The 22,194-nt window shown below is 40.8% G+C and overlaps 1 protein-coding gene across 1 annotated transcript in view; it reads right to left on the minus strand.

Annotated features, from left to right (window-relative positions):
* slc9a5 (solute carrier family 9 member A5) overlaps positions 1-22,194 on the minus strand; it is a 170,605-nt gene that overhangs the window by 49,446 nt on the left and 98,965 nt on the right. Inside the window, exons 5-9 of the mRNA XM_052028713.1 lie at positions 21,609-21,786; positions 16,756-16,976; positions 15,875-16,077; positions 5,803-5,892; positions 3,945-4,015 (exon numbers count right to left, since the gene is read on the minus strand). Of these exons, the coding sequence (XP_051884673.1) occupies positions 3,945-4,015; positions 5,803-5,892; positions 15,875-16,077; positions 16,756-16,976; positions 21,609-21,786 (763 nt within the window). The remainder of the gene's footprint in view (positions 1-3,944; positions 4,016-5,802; positions 5,893-15,874; positions 16,078-16,755; positions 16,977-21,608; positions 21,787-22,194) is intronic.

The following is a 22,194-nucleotide window of genomic DNA, read 5'->3' on the forward strand; positions in this document are numbered from 1 at the left end:
GCCCTAACAAGCTAATAAAGGTCTGAGACCTTCGTAAAGTTATCTGAGAGCTCAAATCTCTTGGGGTGCCCAAACTTTTGCATGGTGCTCCTTTCCTTTTTTTCCCACTCTAAAATTGTACAAAACAAAAATAATACACTGATCTTGCTTAAAATGTTGAAAAGTATGTTTCATCTTTAAATTTTTTAAAGTTTTTTAAATTTAAATTTTTAAAAAAATTTTATTTACAGCGTGGTAACAGGCCCTTCCGGCCCGACGAGTCTGCGCCGCCCATTTTAAACCCAAATTAACCTACCCGTACGTCTTTGTAATGTGGGAGGAAACTGGAGCACCCGGAGGAAACCCACGCGGACACGGGAGAACGTACAAACTCCTTACAGACAGCGACGGGAATCAAACCCCGATCGCTGGCGCTATAATAGTGTCGCGCTAACCACTACGCTACTGTGCCGCCCTGGGAGGAAACCGGAGCACCTGGAGGAAACCCACGCAGACACGCGGGTTTAACTTTATGACTTTTGGAGATCAGTTCATCTTCTACTCACTTAACTATTCACAGTAACAGAAATTTTGACCGGGGTGCCCAAACTTTTGCATGCCACTGTATAATAGTCTTGGAGCATTAGGGGAATTGAATAGGTAAGCAGCATCAGATGTGAGGTAAAAAACATTGTTGAATGAACTGTCTACTGTGGTTTTCTGAAGTTTAAAGTTTAAATGTGAATTTATATACATTAAGGCCTTGTTCTTATGGCACATACATTCAATAAGCCTTTGTTCATTGAAAAGCCATTAGTAATTTATGTAAGTCCTACACCAGGGGATACAGGCATAATTCAAACACCGATATCACTAAGATTATTTGTACCCAATATACTCCCCACTGTGAACATATTTTACAATCACAGTCTAACGCCAGACTGAAAGAAACCAGAAGCTTATATTTCTCCTCTTACCCCAATATTTCACACCAGCCCAAACATACTTCAGGCTATAGCATCGTACTTGCTTAGTACCTGGAATCATTTAATTCTATTAAATAATAAAAAAAAGAAATTAAGCTGGCAACACAAATAAAAGACAAAAGGCACAAAAAATTTACAGTTAGCAAATACAAGTTAATGTAATATGAAGACTAAAATCAAGCAAAATACAAATTGCTGGAGGAACTTTATGGCCAGAGTAGCTTGAGCAAAGGAATTGTCTTTGTTAGTTTTTCTCTCCAGATTTCAGCATCTGTGTCTCCATAAAGACCAAAATGCCCACTTAAGATGGGTTAAAATGGATTAAAGTCAATTGTTCTTTTAATAAAGGTGCATTGTCAAGACAAACAAATGTGCTTAAGCAGCTTTTCAGCGCCATCTAATGCTGTAAGGTAGTACACTCATTTAGCCATGAACTGCTGCAGACTCTTGAAACACGAACAGCATTGAACAGCTTATTATAGTAAGCATATGTGCATCTTTATAACATTAAGCAGATGTTTGCAAGAGGCTATATTAGGTCAGCTGATTAATAAACAGATAGAAATCTGAGATTACGAAGTATTTGCTTTCTTCTGCAGAGCCTGCACTAGAAAATCAGAAACAGACAGCCTCTCTGCTCGCTAGTAACCTTGAGCATATCTTAAATTATTTAATATTTGAATTAGTAGAAGAAAATTGAGACAAGAAATGACAGGAATTGGAATTGTAAAGCATGATACAGAATATGAATGCATCAACCACCTAGTAAGACCTTTAGAAGGTGAACAGAAGCTATAGACTGGTGTTCAGTCTGAAAGCAATGTGGCAAGAAATACAGGGTGACACGGTAGCTTTGGGGTAGCACAGTGGGTTAGCTGTTGGAGCCACTGCCTCACAGATCCAGAGACCCAGGTTCAAAGCTGATCTCTGGTGCTACCTGTTTGGAATTTGCACATTCTCCCTGTGACCACGTGGGTTTTTGGTGCACCATTTCGTCCCGCATCCCCAAGCTGTATGTGCGGGTTGCTGGGTTAATTGGCCAGTATAAATTATTCCTATTGTGTTGGTGAGTGGTAGAATCTTGGAGGGGGGGGGGGGGAGTGGGTGGAATTGATAGGAACGCAGGGAGAAAATAGGATTCGCGCAGGATAAGTGTAAATGAATACCTGATGGTTGGTGTGGTCTCATCAGGCTTAAGGGTCTGTTTCCAGGTCGAATGTGTTTATCACCTCAATCCACCCCACAAGTAAAATTGCTGTATGTCCCATCAACTTGATTCTTTATTTTCAAATCATTTTTTACAAATGTATTTTACTCTTTTTCAGATAACCTTCATTATTTAGCAGTGGATATGTTGGATGGCTCTCCCCTGAAGCCCATCAGCCATACATGCAGGGCTACAACATGAGGTGATTCAATTATATATTATCTAATTCTATTATGTCAGTTCATATTGCTCCTTTGTGCTCTTATCAGGACAGGTAATATGTAACCCCCTAAAACAATTTGATAACACTGGACAATATGAAGGCAAATGTATTTAAGTATGACTTAAGGGTATGCAATCCCCAAATTAAAATTGATAGGGACTGAGCAAGCCACAAACCTGCAATGGAAATATACTATCCCTGTTGTGATTTGATATGTAAACTCGTATTAGGATTTATTGAACCTGAATGCATCTCCATACATTTACAATACAGCATTGAAAGATCATTCAGATATTGTGAAATTCATTTATAGAACTATTCTGCATTAGGACTTACATAAATTACTAATGGGGTTTTAATGAACAAAGGCTTATTGAATTAATATGTCATAAGAACAAAGAAAATAGCATCAGAGGTAGATTAGTTGGTCCTTAGAGCCTGTTCCACCATTCTTCATTGTTATGGCAGATATTTCACCACAACGTCATTTTCCTGCTCTATCCCCTCCTCTTACTATCCAGAAATTATTGGTCTCTGTTTTGAATGAACTCTCCAGCCTTCCTGGGTTGAGAATTCCAAAGATTCAATGCTCTTTGTGTGAAGAAATATCTCCTCATCTTTGTCCTAAATGGCCAGCCCATTATTCTGAGACTCTAACTCCTCACTCCAGATTCCTAAGCCAGGGGAAACATTCTAGTTGCATCCGATCAGTTGAATCTTGTAAGAATTTTCAATGAGACTTTCTTTAAGCTCTCCAGAATCAAGATCTTGTCTCCTCAATATCTCCACGTATGCCAGACCTCTACAGGAGATTCACTGCAACCAGTCTAGTGAATCTTCGCTGCACTCCCTTTGCATCCTTCTTCAGGTAGAGATACCAAAACTGTACAAATAGTCCAGGTGCAGTCTCACCAAGGCCCGATACAAATGCATTAAGACATCTGTACTCCTGCATTCAAATCATCTTGTAATAAAGGGCATTATACCATTTGTCTTCATAATGGCTTTCTGTAGTTTTCAGTGACTTATGTACAAGAACGCCTATGTGATCAGCATTACCTAATCTCTCACCATTTGAAATACTCTGCTTTTCTATTTTGCGCACCGAAGTGTATAACTTTACTAAAATGAATCGATCCTTTAATGGACAGTTTCCTGTAATAAACAAATATGTTTTTAAATAGCTTATTTAAGACATAAGCCATATAATCAGTACACATTCAGTTGCAACATTCTGGCATTTGTTAATACTTTTCTTTTGATTCATTGAAATAGAAACCAATAATTAGAGATCTTTACAAATACTTTCAAAGCAGCAAGTGATTGTGAAAAAAAAAACAACAGCAGATAAATAATGATGTTATGGTGAAAATATTGAATCAAAGGCAATGCAGTTCCCTTGCATTACAGAATTACAAGAGACCTCCACAAAAGAATATTTTATCATAAATTACCATTTATAAGAAAAAGGTTTCATACAGTTAACCTTTCTTATTTGCACTGATTGAATAGAAATTAATGTAAATGTGGCTGTTAGCTTGTTACTCACTTATCTCTCCAATAATGGTAACCATGGTGACCTATAACGTCTTCTACAGCCGCCAGAATATGGTCAAAAGCCTTTGAAAGTAAGAAATAAAAAGCAGCATCAGATTTCCAAGCATGGGTTTGCTGCCAGGAATAAGTGGCCACAAATCAAGGTGGGTCTTTTACGACTGACCAAAGATGGAGAAATACTGTAAGAGCAGTGTCCAACTGCTAAACTCAGAAGCAAGCTTTAACTGTACACAATCCCGTTAATAATGTTGACACACTAAATATAAACAAATAAACATATGTGAAGCATGTTCCCATAATGATAGAGACTCTGTTCAACACTTGATGTGATTAACTACTGTGACACAATTTATCTGAGATTAGTCACTGCACAGGTGTCCAGGACTGAACTGCTATTACAACATCAGTATAATCAGAACTATAGTACTCAGATCTCTGCCATTAAGTTAAGCTAGATGTGGATCACCCCTGAGAGGAATGTAACTGATTGTCAATTAAAAGTTCCATCTTACTGCAGGCCTTGGACTCCTCTTTGGCTAGGTTTGGGAAAGAATGGTCCTGTGGCCTCAAAGCCACTGCTATCACCTCCCTGCATTGTCATGAGACATGCCTTGTGTGGTGATAGTCAGGAAAGTAACCTTTATTGGCTTAACTTCGGCAAGAGGTAGGGAATATGATCCTGCAAGCAGCTTTAAAAACAGAAACCGATTAATGGGCAACTTTTATTTACAGCGATGTAGCAAAAGCAGCAGAGGATGTCAGCAACTGGAAGAATTTTTTGACACATCTAAGGAGGTGATGATGGCTGAAACAATATCCAGAGGTAATCACCTAATGGCTTCAAAATCAAGAAGCCACATACAAAATTGGTGCAAGGAGCTTGGAGGTGGTCAATGCAGACTCTACCACCTCAGGAGGTGGCACATACTCCAGGAAGATTGACCATTGAGGTAGCCAAGGAGAGTCATATTTCTTGAACCAATAGACAACTTTTATCACTCACACAGTCACTTATCTATTATAATTTTTCATTTTAGTATCTGGATGGCAGGGAGATCCATTTCTCCAAGGAATAAGAACAACCTCTGGAAACTCTTAAGCACCCTATTCACTCAACAACTTTCTCACTCACTCACTTTGCAATCCACAGGTCCTTCTGCTGCTCACAGATCTGAAACGTTAACCCAATCTTTCTCTTCCTGTGGTTGTGGAGTGACCTGCTGACCTTTTTCAGCATTTAAAAATTTTATTTTAGGTTTACAGCAACTACATTATTTTGTTTTCTATTCTTTTATTTCCATAACCTTGGGACTTCTTGTTTTGAATAACTCTTAACTCCTTTCAAAGATTCTCAGTTTTTATTCACAACTTAGCCCTTTGATGCTGGTGATCAGTCTTATAGTTCACTTAATTGATCACAATATCTTATAGATCTGACAATTTGCTATATTAAAACTGCAATTATTCAATTTAACAAAACACAGTAAGATCTTTCAAATGGGTGCTCTCAAGTCTGTATTTTAATAGCCATGACATGCGTTAGGACCATTACTAATATAGGTCAGGAAAATGTACAATGGATTTTTCACCTGGATGAGTGATCTTGTTTGTTCCTTGTGAAACATGCAAAGCAAACTGGGGCCACTTAAGCAGATCCCCATTAAAGAAACTCCTGATGTGCCCTCATATATGCTTTGGTTGGTAGGTTGTGAGCCCGTGTCTGTAGGACTTACAATAGTGGGGGTATCGAGGTCAACGTTGAGCAAGTACGTAAGAAAAAAAAGAGGTTAATTTTAAACCAATGGATAACAAATTGAATTAACACCAATGGACCAGGTCTGAGTACCTACACGTTCATGTAACTCTTCATTCAATGTTGGCTTGTGATGATCACGACGCTTTACCTTCAGCCACTTAATAAGAGGTTTGATTGTCAATCCCTGAAAATAGAGATGTGTTAGAACAGAAGTGATTGGTTTATACACAGAAGTGATAAAAATAATTAAGCAGAGGGGGGCGTGGTTAGGTGACATTGTTCCTGGAAGTCTCAGTGACTCGGTAGCCCATTGGATACCCACTGTTGACTTCTGATTTCTCAGTGTCCATGTTGTTTAACACCCAAATCAAACTGGCCCTCTACTTTTTAATGGTCAGTTATTGAATGTCAATGATCAATCTACAAAAGTATATTATTTATACATTTGTTTGTTGCTATTTTATGTAAATGACAAGTTCTCTGCAATTTAACTGCAAAATTAGGTAACTCATCAGGGACAAATTTGGATGTGATGATGTGTATTTATTTAACTCAATATGAACAACAGCCACTGATTTGAGGAGGAGTATATTTTACTCAAAGGGGTATAATTTTAAGGTGATTGGAGGAAGGTATAAGGGGGATGTCAGAGGTAAGTATTTTTACACAGACTGTGGTGGGTGCGTGGAACGCACTGCCAGCAGAGATTGTGGGGGCAGACACATTAGGGACATTTAAGAGACTCTTAGATAGCCAGCTGAATGGGAGGGAAGGTTTCACATGTGGGAGGGAAGGGTTAGATAGATAAAATAGATAGATAGATGGATAAAATGTTGGCACAACATTGTGGGCCGAAGGGTCTGTAATGTGCTGTAGTGTTCTATGTTCTACGTTCTATATGTCTCATATTTGTAGTAGTGAAGGATGATCCTTTCTTCATCTCTGAATAGTGAAGTAACATGCTTGAGTATGAAGCAAGTTCCACAAAATCCAAATAAAGTACAAAATGAACTACTGTGGTCCAAACACTTAGATCCTTTTTCAGAAACACCTTATTTGCACAGCAAATCCTTGTTCGATATCCATACCTGATTCTAATTGTGTGGCTGAAAATTCCAGAATAACACACCATAAGCATTCCATTAACATCAGATCTCAAGGAACCAATTAATGCTTAGACACAATGCATGTGCTGCTAAACAGCATCCTGCTGCTAAAAATATTTTTAAAAACTGCAGATGTTGGATGTCTGAAGGGTCAGAAGATCTTCAAGGTGAAATGTTAACTCTGTTTCTCTTTGCACAGATACCTGCATTTTCAGTTTTTATTTTAGCACCCACTGTTGTTGGGTTTTAAATGTAACTGGAGGGAAGCCAGGTCTGACTGCTCTTTACTAGCATTACAAGTTTAGAGACACTTAATTGAATCCTTTTAATAATAAACATCATTTAAAAAATTAAAACTGTTTTGGCTTAGGAAAAACAACTTAAGTCAGGGAGCAGTAAGATGCCATGTGAGCAAGCTGAGTCAATATGTTTGCTTTTCGGGGGATGTTGTGAAATACACGATGAAGAAAGGAGATGAAGGAAATGCTGATGGGAAGCGAAAACGTGAGGTGGAGAGGAAGCTTGTTTGCAGCATAAACAAAGGAAATGACCTGTTGAGCTTAATAACCTATTTCTGTACTCCAAGTTTTGCAGATGTAGCTCCAGAGTTGGTATAAAGCCCAATGATGTGAAATAACTTCCTAGGCTGAATACATGCCCACTATGGAATTTCAATCTGAAACCACATGTATTATGCCCATTTTATTCTGCTACAAAGCCAAAACCATCCCACGATAACACAAAATGTGTAACTTTTCTATTATATTCTATCTGAACTGCTCCATCTCTTTAATGAACGACAGGGGTATTAGAGAAAATAATGGTCGGTTTTCCAAAAAAAAACTGGATAACGAAATTAAATAACATGCAAATCAAAAATAAATGAATGTTTCAATTTACCCAATGGCATAATTAAGTAAATGATGCAAAGAAGTCAGGGAGGTCACCAGCTTGATTACTAGTAGATGCTGAGTTAACTGCTTTCACCTAGAAATGCAATAGGGGCTTTACAATTAAACTCAGAATCTAAAGGCAATGAATGTGAGGGCTAGTAAAGTGACAAACAAAGACCAAGTAAGTTATCAGATCACTTTTCTTAACTAGAGATCCTTATAGAAAACTATACAAATGGACATGATGAGGATTCCTACAGGCTGGATGTGGGCTGTGAATGAATGAATGAACAGTTATTGTTTACTGCTCAAATACTTCATCAGATGACCACATTAATAGGGTGGAATTTCAGTGCCCAGAGAGGTCAGTGCAGGAAGAGAGGAGAACAGGTTCAGAATCTCCCTTGTATTCCATATCCCTTGTTTTCCACGTGACAAGCAGAGAACAGCTATTTTAGTTTCAACTGAATCATCCTGATGACTCATTCATGCATCTGCAACGTGACAGGTCCTGGAATATACAGTAGACACCTGACTGCTATACACTGCTACCTGCTAGAATGAAGCTGATACAAGTGGTGATTGAATGGTTTTAATACACAGTACAAGCTTCACATTTAACAACAGTCAATCTTGTACATGGTAGCAGGACAATAAACACACAAACAGATGCCTGTTTATCTGTCCTCTCCATCATCTAATTCATGCATTTAATTGTAGAATCTAACAGACCTGTTTTTAGTTTGTTCACCAAGAACAAAGACTAATAATTTTTGGAATATTTAACTTGAAATTTGTGTTCAGTAATGATTATTATTAATGACACAAATGGCAGAAGCCAAGAACACATCAGATATATTCAATACTTTCTGCATCATTGCATTGAGCTTATGTTATGTGTGTCTTTGATGTTTGACATGACTCTCTGGTAAATAAATATGTTGATTGCTCCAAGGCAATGAAATCAAAAGCCCAATTGCAGTGAAGTGTCTCCTCCCCAAACAGCCAAAGAAACTATATTGAGCATACCCATCTAGCACCAAGACCACAGCTCCATCTATCTCATGTTGGTAATGCCACTGTGCCCTTCAACCTTATCTAGTCCCCATGCTATTCAAGTTGTCCTCATCCCCAGGCAATTTCTGTCCCATCCGTTACCCTGCCTCCTACTTCCATTGTCCAAGTCACTCTCTGTTCCAGAGAGGTGCTTTCCAGTCTCCTCTCTCATAGTGTTCATAGACTTATTCACCTCTGTTGAGGTACATTTCATTCCCTCAGTGTAGAGATTTCCCACACGCCACAAGCTTAGCCTTATATTCAGCCTGAAATGCACCTTAGATCCTGTCCCTTTGTGTCGTGGTTCTGATTAACACTATTTGTTTCTACATTTGCATAATCTTAAATCTGTGTTAGGCCTTACCTCCTTGGGTTTGCCTTACAAACTTCCAATTGAGTTTCTGCTATCACATTCTTGCAATGTGTCAGCATTTCCCCACTATAAATTCTGAGCATGTTTAATATAAATTTTGCCCTTGGCAATCTGTTACATTTCCTGTACAACTGCACATAACTCTGCTAAAATTTTCTTTTAGGAATGTTTTAGTTCAGCTGCTGTCTTGATTTTTTTTCCTGCAACTTTAGATCAGATTAGATGTTTATAAAACTAAAATGTTAGTACAGATTTAAAATCTGTCTTTGGCTGAGAATTTTAAACAATTTACAGACAGAATCAGTACACTGTGAATGCTGAAAATCTGAAATACAACATGTAGATTCTGGAAAAAAATCAACAGGCCTGGCATGGTCTGTGAAAGGGGAAACAGCTAATGTGTCATATTATAGAACATAAAATGTGGAACAGTGCAGCATGGGAACAGATCCTCCAGCTCATGATGTACGTGCTGACCATAATCCCATCTGCCCGCACATGGTCTATATTCGCCATTCCCTGCCTGCTCATGTACCTCTCTAAGTTCCTCATAAACGTTGCCATCATGTCCGCTTCCACCAGCTCCCCAGCAGCATGTTTCAGGCACCTACCACTTTCTGTGTAAAATAAAAACATACCTCGTAAATCTCCTTTAAACTTTCCCCCTCTCACCTTAAAGCTATTCCTTCTGGTACTGGAAAAAAGGGCTCTGACCATCTACTCTATCTATACCTCTCATAATTTTATATATTTCTATCAGGTTGCCTCTCAGCCTCCTGTGCCCCAGAGAAAACAAACCACATTTGACCAAACTCTCCTAAAAGTTAATATTCTCTGATCCAAGCAACATCCTGGTGAACCTCTTCTGCAACCCCTTCAAAGTCTCAGATTCTTAGCTTTTCTTTTTAATTCCACCCCTCCCCACCCCGACTGATGAAAGCAAACATGCAACATGCCCTCTTTACCACCTCTATCCTTGTGTTGCCACTGACAGGGAGCTTTGGGCATGCACTCCAAGATCCCTCTGTGCACCAGTGCTCCTACAGGTCCTGCCATGTACTGCATACTTTCCTCTTACATTTGACTCCTAAAATGCAACACTTCGCACTTGTCCAGATTAAACTCCACCTACAATTTCTCTGCCTACATTTCCAACTGGTCTATATCCTGCTGCATCCTTTGACAACCTTCCTCACTATCCAAAATTCTGCCAATTTTTGTGTCATCTGCAAACTTACTAATCAGCCCACCTACATTTTAATCCAAGTCATAGAACATAGAACAGTACAGCACTCGGCCCACGATGTTGTGCTGATCTTGATGCCAATTTATACTAAATGTCCTCTTCCTATGTATCATCCCTATCCCTCCATTCCCTTCATACTCATGTGTCTATCTAAAAGCCTCTTAAACTCCACCAAACTGCCTGCTTCCACTACTATCCCTGGTAACCCACTCCAGACACCTACCACTCTCTGCATGAAAAACTTGCCCCTCACATTGCCTTTAAACTTCCTCCCTCTAACTTTAAAAGCATGTCCTCTGGTGTTTGACATTTCTACCCTGGGGAGAATATTCTAACTGTTTACCCAATATATGCCTCTCATAATATTAAAAATCTTTATCAGATCTCCCCTCCGCCTCCAATGGTCTACGGAGAACAACCCAAGTTTGTCCAACCTGTCCTTATAGGTAATACCCTCTAATCCAGGCAGCATCCTGGTAAGCCTCTTCTGCACCCTTTCCACAGTTCTACATCCTTCCTATAATGGGGCTACCAGAACTGCACACAATACTCTGTGCTCTGACTAAAGTTTTACATAGCTGCAGCATGACTTCCTTACTCTTATACTCAACACCCCTACTAATGAAGGCAAGCATGCCATGCGCCTTCATTACCACTTTATCCACTTGCGTAGTCACTTTCAGTGGACTACAGACCTGGACCCCAAGATCCCTCTATACCTCAATGTTATTAAGGGGCAAACCATTAACGATATACTTTCTCCTTTCATTTGACCTCTCAAAGTGCAGCACCTCACACTTGCCCAGATTAAACTCCATCTGACACTTCTCTGCCTGTATCTATAAATGATCTATATCTCACTGTATTCTTTGATAGTCCCTTACACTGCCCACAAGTCCACCAATCTTGGTGTCATCCGCAAACTTGCTAATCCACCCATCTGCACTTTCATCCAAGTCATTGATGTATATCACAAACAACAGAGGTCCCAGCACCGATCCTTGCGGAGCACAACTGGTCACGGACCTCCAGCCAGAATAACGGCTTTCCATCCCTACTCTCTGTCTTCTATGGGTAAGCCATTTCCGAATTCAAACTTGCAATTCACCCTGGATTCCCATACATCTTTATCTTCTGGATCAACCTACCATGAGGGACCTTATCAAGTCATTTATATACATCACAAACAACAGAGGTCTTAGCACCAATCCTTGCAGAATACACTGGTCACAGACCTCCAGTCAGAATAACACCCCTCCACCCTCTGTCTTCTATGGCCAAGCCAATTTTGAATTCAATCCCCCAAATCACCATGGATTACATGTGCCTTCTGGATCAGTCTATCATGAGAGATCTTGTTGAATGCTTTACAGAAGTCCATATAGACAACATCCACTGCCCTTCCCTCACCAATCATCTTTGTCACTTCCTCAAAAACTCAATCAAATTCGCAAGACATTACCTCCCCTGCACAAAGCCACACTGAATATCCTTAATAAGTCCATGCTTTCTAAATGCGATCAAATCCTATACCTCTTCCCTAATAATGTCCCTGCCACTGATACAAGGCTAAATTTACTAGTTTGTCTCCTCTGCTTAAACAGAGGAACAAAATTAGTTATTCTTCAGTCCTCTGGGACCTCACCTGTGGCTAAAGAGGATACAGAGATCTCTGTTAAGACCCTAGTAATCTCCTCTCTTACCTCCCTCAGTAACCTGGGATAGATCCCATCAGGCCTTGGGGACTTATCCACCTTAATGCCTTTCAAGAGACCCAACACCTCCTCCTTTTTGATATCAACATGGCCTAGAGTATCAACATGCTCCTCCCTGCTCTCACTATCCTCCATGTTCTTCTCCATGGTGAATACCGATGCAAAGTACTCATTTAGTACCTTGCCCACTTCCTCTGGCTCCAGGCATAAGTTCCCTCTTTTATCCCTCAATATTCCTATCCGTTTTCTAGCTTCCCTTGTGTTTTTAATGTCTATATAAAATGCCTTGTGATTTTCCTTAATCCAACTCACCAAGGGCATTTCATAGCCCCTTTTAGCCCCCCTGATTCCCTGTTTAAATTCTTTCCTGCTTCCTTTATTTTCAAGGGCCTGGTCCAATTTCAGCTTTGTTAACCTACATATGCTTCCTTTTTCATGAAGAACACATCTGTACCCAACTTCTTAGGATCTTATAAATTCAGCATGTCCCCTCACACTGTTACCAACTTTTATAGATGCACCATAGAAAGGATCGTATCCAGGTGCATCATTGTTTGGTATGGCAACTGCTCTGCCCAACACCACACAAAATTGCAGAGAGTTGTTAATGCAGCCCAGTCCATCACACAAACCAACCTCCCCTCCAGTAACTCTGTCTACACTTCCCGCTGCCTCAGGAAAGCAGCTAACAATCAAGGACCCCTTCCACCCTGGTTATTCTCTCTTCTCCCCTCTCCCGTTGAGCAGAATATACAAAAGCCTGAGAGCACAAACCACCAGACTCAAGGACAGCTCCTATCCAACTGTTATCAGACACTTGAACAGCTAAATATGAACTCTTGTACTCTTGATCTCACAGTCTACCTCGTCATAGCCCTTGCACCTTATTTGTCTACCTGTGCTGCACTCTCTCTGTAACTGTAACACAATATTCTGCATTCTGTTTTTTTCCCTTTTGTACTACCTCAATGTACTTACATATGGAATTATCTGTCTGGATGGCATGCAGACAAAAGCTTTTCACTGTATCTTGATACGTGTGCCAATAATAAACCAATTATCAACCTACCTTGTTGTGGCCCTTGCACTTTATTTGTCTACCTGCGCTGCACTTCGTCCCTAACTGCAAAACTACATTCTGCATTCTGTTTTCTTTTTACTGCCTTGATGTAGTTATAGATGGCACGATCTGTCTGGATCTATAATTCTATGTCGCTTGTTGCCAAACTGATATTTTCCAGGAGCTACATATTCACGTGCATACACACGACTACCAGAGTTAAGACTGTTCACAGCCATAATTTATTCCTCTAGTTTTAAGAGCTTGTTACTTCAGCCATATTTTAATAAGAGTATAGAGACTCCGGAGAAGGGGAACAATAGGCTCTATTACACCGGTGTTCCACTCAGCCATACCTGACAGTGCTGATTCACTATTGTGCTCTACAGCACTCACAGGTACCTACCGCCTTTAAAAGTGATATCTGCTCGAGCTGTGTGCTGCTATGACAGGAACCTGTCACAAGCACCTTGCCTTCACTGGAACCCTCATAGCACAGAATTGCCCAGAGCTCAGTGTGGAGAGGCTGCCTGTGTTCTGGGCGGACCACAATGAGTGGTGTGGCAGCTGAGCCCACCCATCACCAGCCCTCACAGACAGCCTCTCCACACCGAGCCGTGGGCTCCATTTGTTGACAGACCACCTGATTCCTACATTCTCTCTCATCACTGGCTCTTGGAGCCTATGGAAGATGCTGTCTGTCCCTCTCACTGTTTGGCTGCACAGCCCACCCCAGCTCTGAGGTTTCTCTATGGTAACAAGTTCAGTGGTGGACAGCTTCCATCACCTTCACCAGGAGATGATGAGAGAGAAAAACAAAGGACTGCAGATGCTGGAATCTAGATGAAAAACGCTATGATGCTGGAGGAACTCAGCAGGCCAGGCAGCATCCGTGGAGAAAAACAGGCGGTCAACATTTCAGGTCAGGACCCTTCTTCAGGACTGAAGGTAGGAAAAGGGGAAGCCCAATATATAGGAGGGAAAAGCAGAGCAGCGATAGGTGGACAAAAGAGGGGAGGCAGGGTGGGCACAAGGTGGTGATAAGCAGATGCGGGTAAGAGATGGTGATAGGCAGTTGCGGGGGAAGAAGGGAGAGCAGATCCACCAGGGGATGGGTCAAAGGAAAGGAGGAAATAAGGGTAGAAAAAAGAGATATAGGCTAGGAAAGGGAAGAAAGGAAGCAGCATGGTTGGGGGGAGGGGTGTGGGGAAGAGGTGTGGGGATTACTTAAAGTGGGAGACTGTAGGATCCAAGTGGTCTGTCAATACATGGACAGGTGCTGCCTGTCCCCTGCAACGGCTGCAGTCACAGTGCCGGCCAGCATGCAGCACTAAACCTCCATCTCAGTGCTGCGTGGCTGCACCACCCTCCCCAGTCTACCCAAAACTTAGCCCTCGTGGCAGCCTCTCCTCATTGAGCTCTGGGCATTTCATTGCTGCAAAAGCACCAGCGTAGAGCAAGGATTTGTACCAGGTCCCTGCCACAGCACTGCACCGCACTGGCAGGGAAGGGGTTTGAGCCAGGTTTTCCAAGCAGCAGCACTAATCAGTAATGGATCTCTCCACATATACTGTAACTCTACAGTGACCCTTTTTAATGCTGATTCCATTGGAGCTCTTGTGTGAATGCTAAGCAAAGCAACGTTATAGATTGATTGCAGAACTGAACAGATTACGTCTGCAGACAAAGACTGAGCAGGCCAAAGCACTACTGTCTAGAAAAAAAATACTATGATGTGAATTTATAGAAGTCTGCAGATTTATGAAGTTATAGAGGTGATGCTTCCACTTGTTGGGATGGAAACATAGGTATAAAACAGTAACTAATAAATTCAATAGGAGATATCTTTACCTAGAAAGCTGATAGTTTGTGGGTACCACCATAGGAAGTAGTTGAAGCAACTGGCACATATTAAGGAGAATAAGGATAAATACATACAGTGGGGAGCAATAGGGGGACAAATTGATGAGTATCGATGAAGGAAGATGGGAGGAGGCTTCCGTGAACTATAAGATCTAGTTGGACCCATTGCCTGGTTCTGCACCACACAAACCATGCAATACTACTATGTACATATTAATTAGACAAATATAATTTCAAACAAACAATTCTAACTGGAAGTTCAAAGGCAGAATTATAAATGCATAAGACACATGAATTGCATGCTGAATAATTAATGGGGTTTTGGTAATTATTTGGGTGGCATGGTAGCATAGCGACAGCGTGACGCTATTACAGCACCAGTGATCGGGGTTCAATTCCCACCGCTGTCTGTAAGGAGTTTGTACATTCTCTCTGTGTCTGCATGGGTTTCCTTCGGGTGCTCCAGTTTCCCACATTCCAAAGTCGTACGGGTAGATTAACATGGGTTTGAAATGGGCGGCATGGACTCATTGGGCTGGAAGGGCCTGTTACCGTGCTGCATAAATAAAAATAAATATTTCCAACAATCAGTTAAAATTTTAAGAAATAGAGAATTCTTTGATGATCCAATCTGTTTTACTTGTACTTTTAGTGGAATTTAGTTCAGAAGTTAAAGTGCCAACATACTACTGGCCAGGTAACTCTAATAACGAATGAAAAGAAAGTGAGGGCTTTTTCTAGGACAAAAGGAGGTGTAAATTTGAATACAATGATGCATCAAATTGTTATAAGAAACTGAAGGACTGCACCTAGTGTTATTGAACAATATAAAGCAAGTAACCATACACACTTACCTGAACTATCACTGTGAAAAATATAACAGTGATTGTTGTTGCAACAAAATAGTCCTTTGCCTTGACAATCTGACCATTGAGAAGTATGACCAGTGCGAACGCCACGGCACCTCGTAAGCCACCGTACGTCATAACAACTTGGTCAATTCTGTCCAGTGGGACAAGTCGGAAATGATTTACTACCCAGCTCTGCAAGATTACACCTATGGATGTAAAAATTGGTCACAATAAACATTTTCTTCTTAAATAATAATATGAGTCATCCTATGACCAGTTTCAAAATTCTTAATTTCAAGAACAGAAATGCTTCTATTTATAGTGTAGATACTAGCTCTTTATTTAGAAGATTTAAATTGCTGGAATATTTGAGCTATATTCGTCCTGGAACAGATTTAGATTTAGATGATATATTACTACTGACGTAAAGCCAGGCTCAGCTTCTGAAAGACACACACGATCTTGGATACTAATTCAGCACTTTGCCTAAGATTCAAAATTGTCAATGACGGCCAATGCGCACTTTTTAAAGACAAACAAGGCTATGTACAAAGTTATCATTAGTCGCTCCCCTTTGTATTCCAGCCCTCCCCTTTTGAGATAAGTGCCAACATTCCACTTCCCTGTTACTGATTACTATTTGCTATTTTACTGATGACTGCCTTCTGTGATGGTGGGTATAGCAATAGGTTATCTATTTGGCACTTTTGGCTTGGGCGTGCATGATCTTACCCAAGGCAGAGGAAGGGGAAATGGTTGAACAAATTAATCCAGGGCACACTCTCACATCATTCACTGCTGGTTTAGTGGCATTGGTAGCTACCTTCTGTTTAGAAGGCCTAAAGGGGCAGGATGGAGAGAAGAGAGAAAACAAGAGTACTTGCCTATTGCCCTGAAGACAAATGTGAAGAGAAGTGTGAAGAGAACCAAACTCGTGTCCCAGGTCCATTTAGATGTGTCCACAGCAGAGATTCCCAACAGCATGAAGATAATTGTTTCTGAGCTGCTGGCTAACGTCTTCATTGTATATTTTACAGTTGTGCGTGATTTCTGTGAAATGTTAGCTTCCACATACTTTTTGCAACACAGGCCGCAGAACGTGACACTAAATAGGGTATAAAAATTTGCTCAGACATTATTCTTAGACAATGTTTTTAATTTAATCTCTGATTTTCATTCTGAAATAATTCAGTTCAATATAATTCAATTCAGATTCAAGCAATAAGAATATTTTAACTAACTTCCAAATCCAATGATGGCAATAGGTAAGTACGGGGGGGGGGGGGGGAAGGCTAGTGGTCATATCCAACACATTCCTCAATACAATCCTCCCATCAGAGAAACCAACTTTCTTTTGAGTGATTCAGTTTTACACGCAATACAGTACCCTGAACATGATTGCAGCATCAATCACTCTTCTGGTGTGAACAAATAATTCCTGCAATAAATTCTCTATTTATATTTAGATCCCTTGTATCATAGATATGGTTGCATTTGAAATGGATTGGATTAATATTTCCTATTTCACCTAGTATTATATGTAATCTATAAATTCTCCTCTCCTTTGCTTTGTTCGAAATCCAGAGATTTCTCACTTTTCCCCCACCACTTAGTTATCTCACGTAAGAGACAATTCCCTTGGCTCTCATCTGCAATGATTCCTGGATTAGATGTTTCTTTTGCATCATAACTGGACAGTGGTTGAGGTCCATCCTGAAGAGTACAGGTAAAATCTGGTCCTATCATGTGTTAAATCCGTATGGACTTGGGAATGTAAGTAGGCATTTGTTCTGCAGATCGTTATTGTTGAACTGCTAAGTCACCATTTTTCAATTTATTTTCCCAATTCAAAATAGTTTGTCTTATGATACAGAAGTTGAAGATGCTGGTAATCTGAGATTTAAACAGAAAAAAGATCAGAAACATTCAGTGGTTCAGGCAGCTTCCACGGAGAGATAAACAAATTCACATTTCAGGTTGCTGACTTTTCATCAGTCCATCAGATGAAAGATCTTCACCTGAAACATTAATTCTATTTCTCTCTCCAGAGATGCTCCCTGCCCTGGCATAGAGTCATACAGCATGAAAACAAGGCCCTTGAGCCTAACTCGTCCATACGTTAGTCTCATCTGCTTGCCTTTGGCCCATAAGCCCTCTAAACCTCTCCTATCCATGTACTTATCTAGGTGGTTTTTAAACGTTACTAATGTGCCTGCCTCAACCATTATTTCTTGCGGCCCTTTCCAAATATGCATCACCCTTTGCATGAAGAAGCTGCCCGATGTCCCTTTTAAATCTCTCGCCTCTGATCTTTAACCTATGCCTTCTTGTTTTTAGCACCCACTCCCTAGGAAAAAGACTATGTGCTTTCACCCTGTCTATATATCTTATATACCTCTCTATCAGGTCACCCCTCAATCTCATTTAGCAGTTTCTGTTAAATGTGAATGAATGTAGAAACAACTCCTGAAGCAATTCTGTCACATTTGACCTGCACCTCAGCTTCCATTACTCACTTCCGCTCTAGTTCCTCAAAAACTTTACTTAACAAAAGTCCATCAATCTCAGTCTTGAATACATAAGTTGTCCTTGTCTCCATGGTTCAACTATCCTCTTAATTTAACCACCTTAACCCAGCATCATTTTGGTGAATATGTACGGCAGCTCCTTCAAGGCTTCCCAAGGTACCAGTAACTAGACACAGTTCTCCTGAAGAAGTCTGAGTAATACTCTGCTGCTAAGAAATTTCAATTCTGCAGCATTGTTTATTTCACCCTGTAACAGTGGACATATCACAGAGAGTAGTATAATGACGGCCAGTCCCACATCACATCCTATCATTGTGGAAATTCAACCAAGCGTTTTCCAATGTGACTAGTGCTTGCATGTCTGACACCTTTCACATCAGTTGTACATCAAGTGACATTGTTCCCTGTGGAATGTTCCTCTTAAGAAAATTTCAACAGGAATTAACCCACAACATTGTTGGTCATTCCAGGAATAACTATATTTTAACCCACACCAGACTGGTAAGCTGAATTACTTACCTTATATTTTTGGGATCACCCCACTATGTACCAACTCTCCTGCCAACCCACCAATGAGCCCCACTTCCCTTCCACTGAATTCTCTCAGGCCCCAACCATCTTACTTCTGAATTGCTCACCTCCTCCAACCCGCCAATGGAACCCAACTTCCAACTCCATGCAGCAACCCCCCCCCCACCAACCCCACATTGCTGATTCTCCCATGGTGGAAGCAGTCTGCCACACCGCTGCCTGCCCTCCCACCTCCAGTTCCAATCCTGCAAGTGGACGATGACTGCCGCTCCCCAACACCCGAGGCAGCAGCCAGGCTTCAGGTGGCCAGAAACATCCTAACCAATCCCAGGCCCAATTGGGCCTCTGACTGCTGGACCTCCCCCACTATCTGCCTATGAACCATGCGGAGGAAAACAGATTTCAATCGCACCCAAGGCCTTTGTCCTTGGCACTACTGAAATTTGCAGCAGTAGCCCCCAAATCAAGGAGGTTGTTAACATGCTGTACAAAAGCCATTAAAAGCTGCACTATAATTCCCAGGCCTACACCTGAAATATGACTTCCTTCTTTTTGGTTTCTAGGCCTTTTGATAGAAAGGTCAACATTCCACTAATCTCTGACTGCTTTTTTGTACCTGATTACTGCCCTTAACTAATTTATTCTACTGTGACTCACAAATCCCTCTTTTCCTCTCCTGCTCCTGGTTTCTCATCGTCTAGAAAATTAAGCTGTCAATCTTCGCTCCATGGTGAATGATCTCACACTGTTTCTTCAACTAAGTATAAGAAAACTGCAAGTAGATACTGCAACTAGATAGTAGGCGGCACGGTAGCGTAGTGGTTAGCGTAACGCTATTACAGTGCCAGCAATTGGGGTTCAATTCCCGCCGCTGTCTGTAAGGAGCTTGTATGTTCTCCCCATAACTGCGTGAGTTTCCTCCGGATGCTCCTGTTTCCTCCCACGTTCCAAAGACGTACAGGTTAGTAGGCTAACATGGGTGTAATTGGGCAGCGCGGGCTCATTGGGCCGGAAGGGCCTGTTATCGTGCTGTATAAATAAAGTTTTATAAAGTTTTAAAGATAAGAAAGAGAATGCAGGAGGTGCATTGATTCCAGTTCACATTGCATTATGAAGACATTCATCACAAAAAAAAATATATTTTCATTATATATCTTGTTTGTAACCTATACTATTACTGCTAATGGGAGTCAGAAGTTATTTTTGGCCACCTAAGTTACCACAGCCATCACTACTCCTATTCAAATCAACCCAACAGATATCAACAGAAATCACTCAGAACACAAAAGGAGTCTCCTGCTCTTCTCTGAGTAAGGCCATAGCATATCTTACCCTATCTGCCTAAAAGACCCCATGAGAAAAGCTTTGTCTCTCACCTTATAAGAGTCTTTCTGTTCTCCTCTAAAGTGTCGGCCTGGCTATACTCTTGCATTTAAGGACTCTGCAAGAAATGCCCTTTTTTAAATGATAGAAATAAAGATAATAGCCTTGAATGGGCCTTGACTCAGAATTAAAGCTAACTTAGCACAAATAGTGTTGGAAAGGAAAGAGACCCTCTGCAAAATAAAAGCAAGGGTAGGTGATTTGGCCCTTCGAGCCTGCTCCACTATTCATCAAGATCACGACTGACCTTCTACCTCAATGCCATTTTGCTTCCCTATCACCATATCCCTTGATTTCATTAAGATCCAGAAATCTACCAGTCTCGGTTTTGAATAAACCCAACGACTGAGCCTCCACAGCTCTACAAGGTAGAGAATTCCGAAGATTCACTTTCCTCTGTATGATTAAATTTCTCCACACCTCAGTCACAAATAGCCTGCCCCTTATTCTGAGACTCTGAACCCCATTCCTAGAAAATTATTTTCCTGCTCTTTATGTTCATTTTCGAAGAACTGGTTTTGTATCTCTGCTTCCACCACCCCCATCTCACTGCCACTGCCACTCCCAGTCTGCATGAAATAAAGAAGAAAGTCAGATTATTTGCTCGAGCTGAGTGTCTGCTTCTTTGAACCATTATTGAGCTCTTAAAAAGTCAACCATAACCCCATCAACTTTAATACCCCTGTCCCTCATCTCTGCATTTCTTCCTCTCTCATTCTCCTGTACTCATGGCTTTTCCATTTTTGTCCTTTTGCCTCTCCCTCATTTTTGTTTCTTTCAACTGAATTTGTCCATGTCAAGTTCTCTTTTCTTTTCTCTTTCCTTTCTCGGTACTCCTGTTCGTCTTTGTTTCCCTCCCCTTCACTTCTTTCTGTGATTCTCTTTTTTTCTTTTTTCTCACAGACTCTGTTATCCTTCTCTCTTTACTTCCTCCCTCCTTCCCTTTCTTACTCCTTAATTTACTTCTCTCAGATTTGCGCCTGTTTCTTTTTTCCAAATAAATATTTTCTCCAAGTCTGTTCCTTTACCTTTATCCCTACAGCTAATACTACCCTGTGCAATCGAACTCAGTCCTATTAGGATTGCTATCATATCGTGCCCACGGACAACTGAGATGGATCTCCTGTGAATAGGGAAAAAATGAGCTGCTTGTGCTTGGATTCCATCCTGCCTCATCCCACATTCACTCCTTAATGCTAACAAAGTGCCCCTTCACTAACTCCTCTGGGTTCAGCTCTTGAAGACATGATCCTGCCATGATTAATGGTGAATAAGTGGGGGCTAAATCAACTTACGCCAAGATGGAGGAGAGCGAAATCATTTCAGCTGTGAGATGGGCCAGGTAAACAATCAGGAACACAAAAAGCGGTTCAATGATGCGGACCCGCTTAGTAAATCGGCTGATGAGGGCCAGCAGAAAGGCAAAGACAATTCCTACAGCAGTTCCACCCAAGCTCACCACAAAGATTGAACCTAAAAAACAAACAGGAACTTAGAGACCTACACGAAGAGCCCATCTCAGCATGTCCTGTCAGTATTCTCTGCTGTACATCCATCATCAATCTGAACATTATTTGGCCAGTGAGAAAAACACTTAATTTCATGGTAATCTGAGAAAATATTATTGTCAGGTATAATATAAATAATGATGGATGTTGCCACAGGATTGTGTCATTTTTGGATGACTTTTAGAATTAGCACACAGGAGTGTGCGATGGGACTTCATGTTGATGCTCAGATCACCCTCAGGATACATTCGAAGGCATATTTTCAATGTTAAAACTCAAGTTTTGACAACAGTGCAAGTGATCATTACAGGCAGTCTGCACTCTTCACTATAAATAGTCTTTACAACATACTGCAGAAAGGTTTTTGGTTTAG

This window comes from Pristis pectinata, chromosome 13, assembly GCF_009764475.1.
Source record: "Pristis pectinata isolate sPriPec2 chromosome 13, sPriPec2.1.pri, whole genome shotgun sequence".
In the NCBI taxonomy this organism is placed as follows: domain Eukaryota; kingdom Metazoa; phylum Chordata; class Chondrichthyes; order Rhinopristiformes; family Pristidae; genus Pristis; species Pristis pectinata.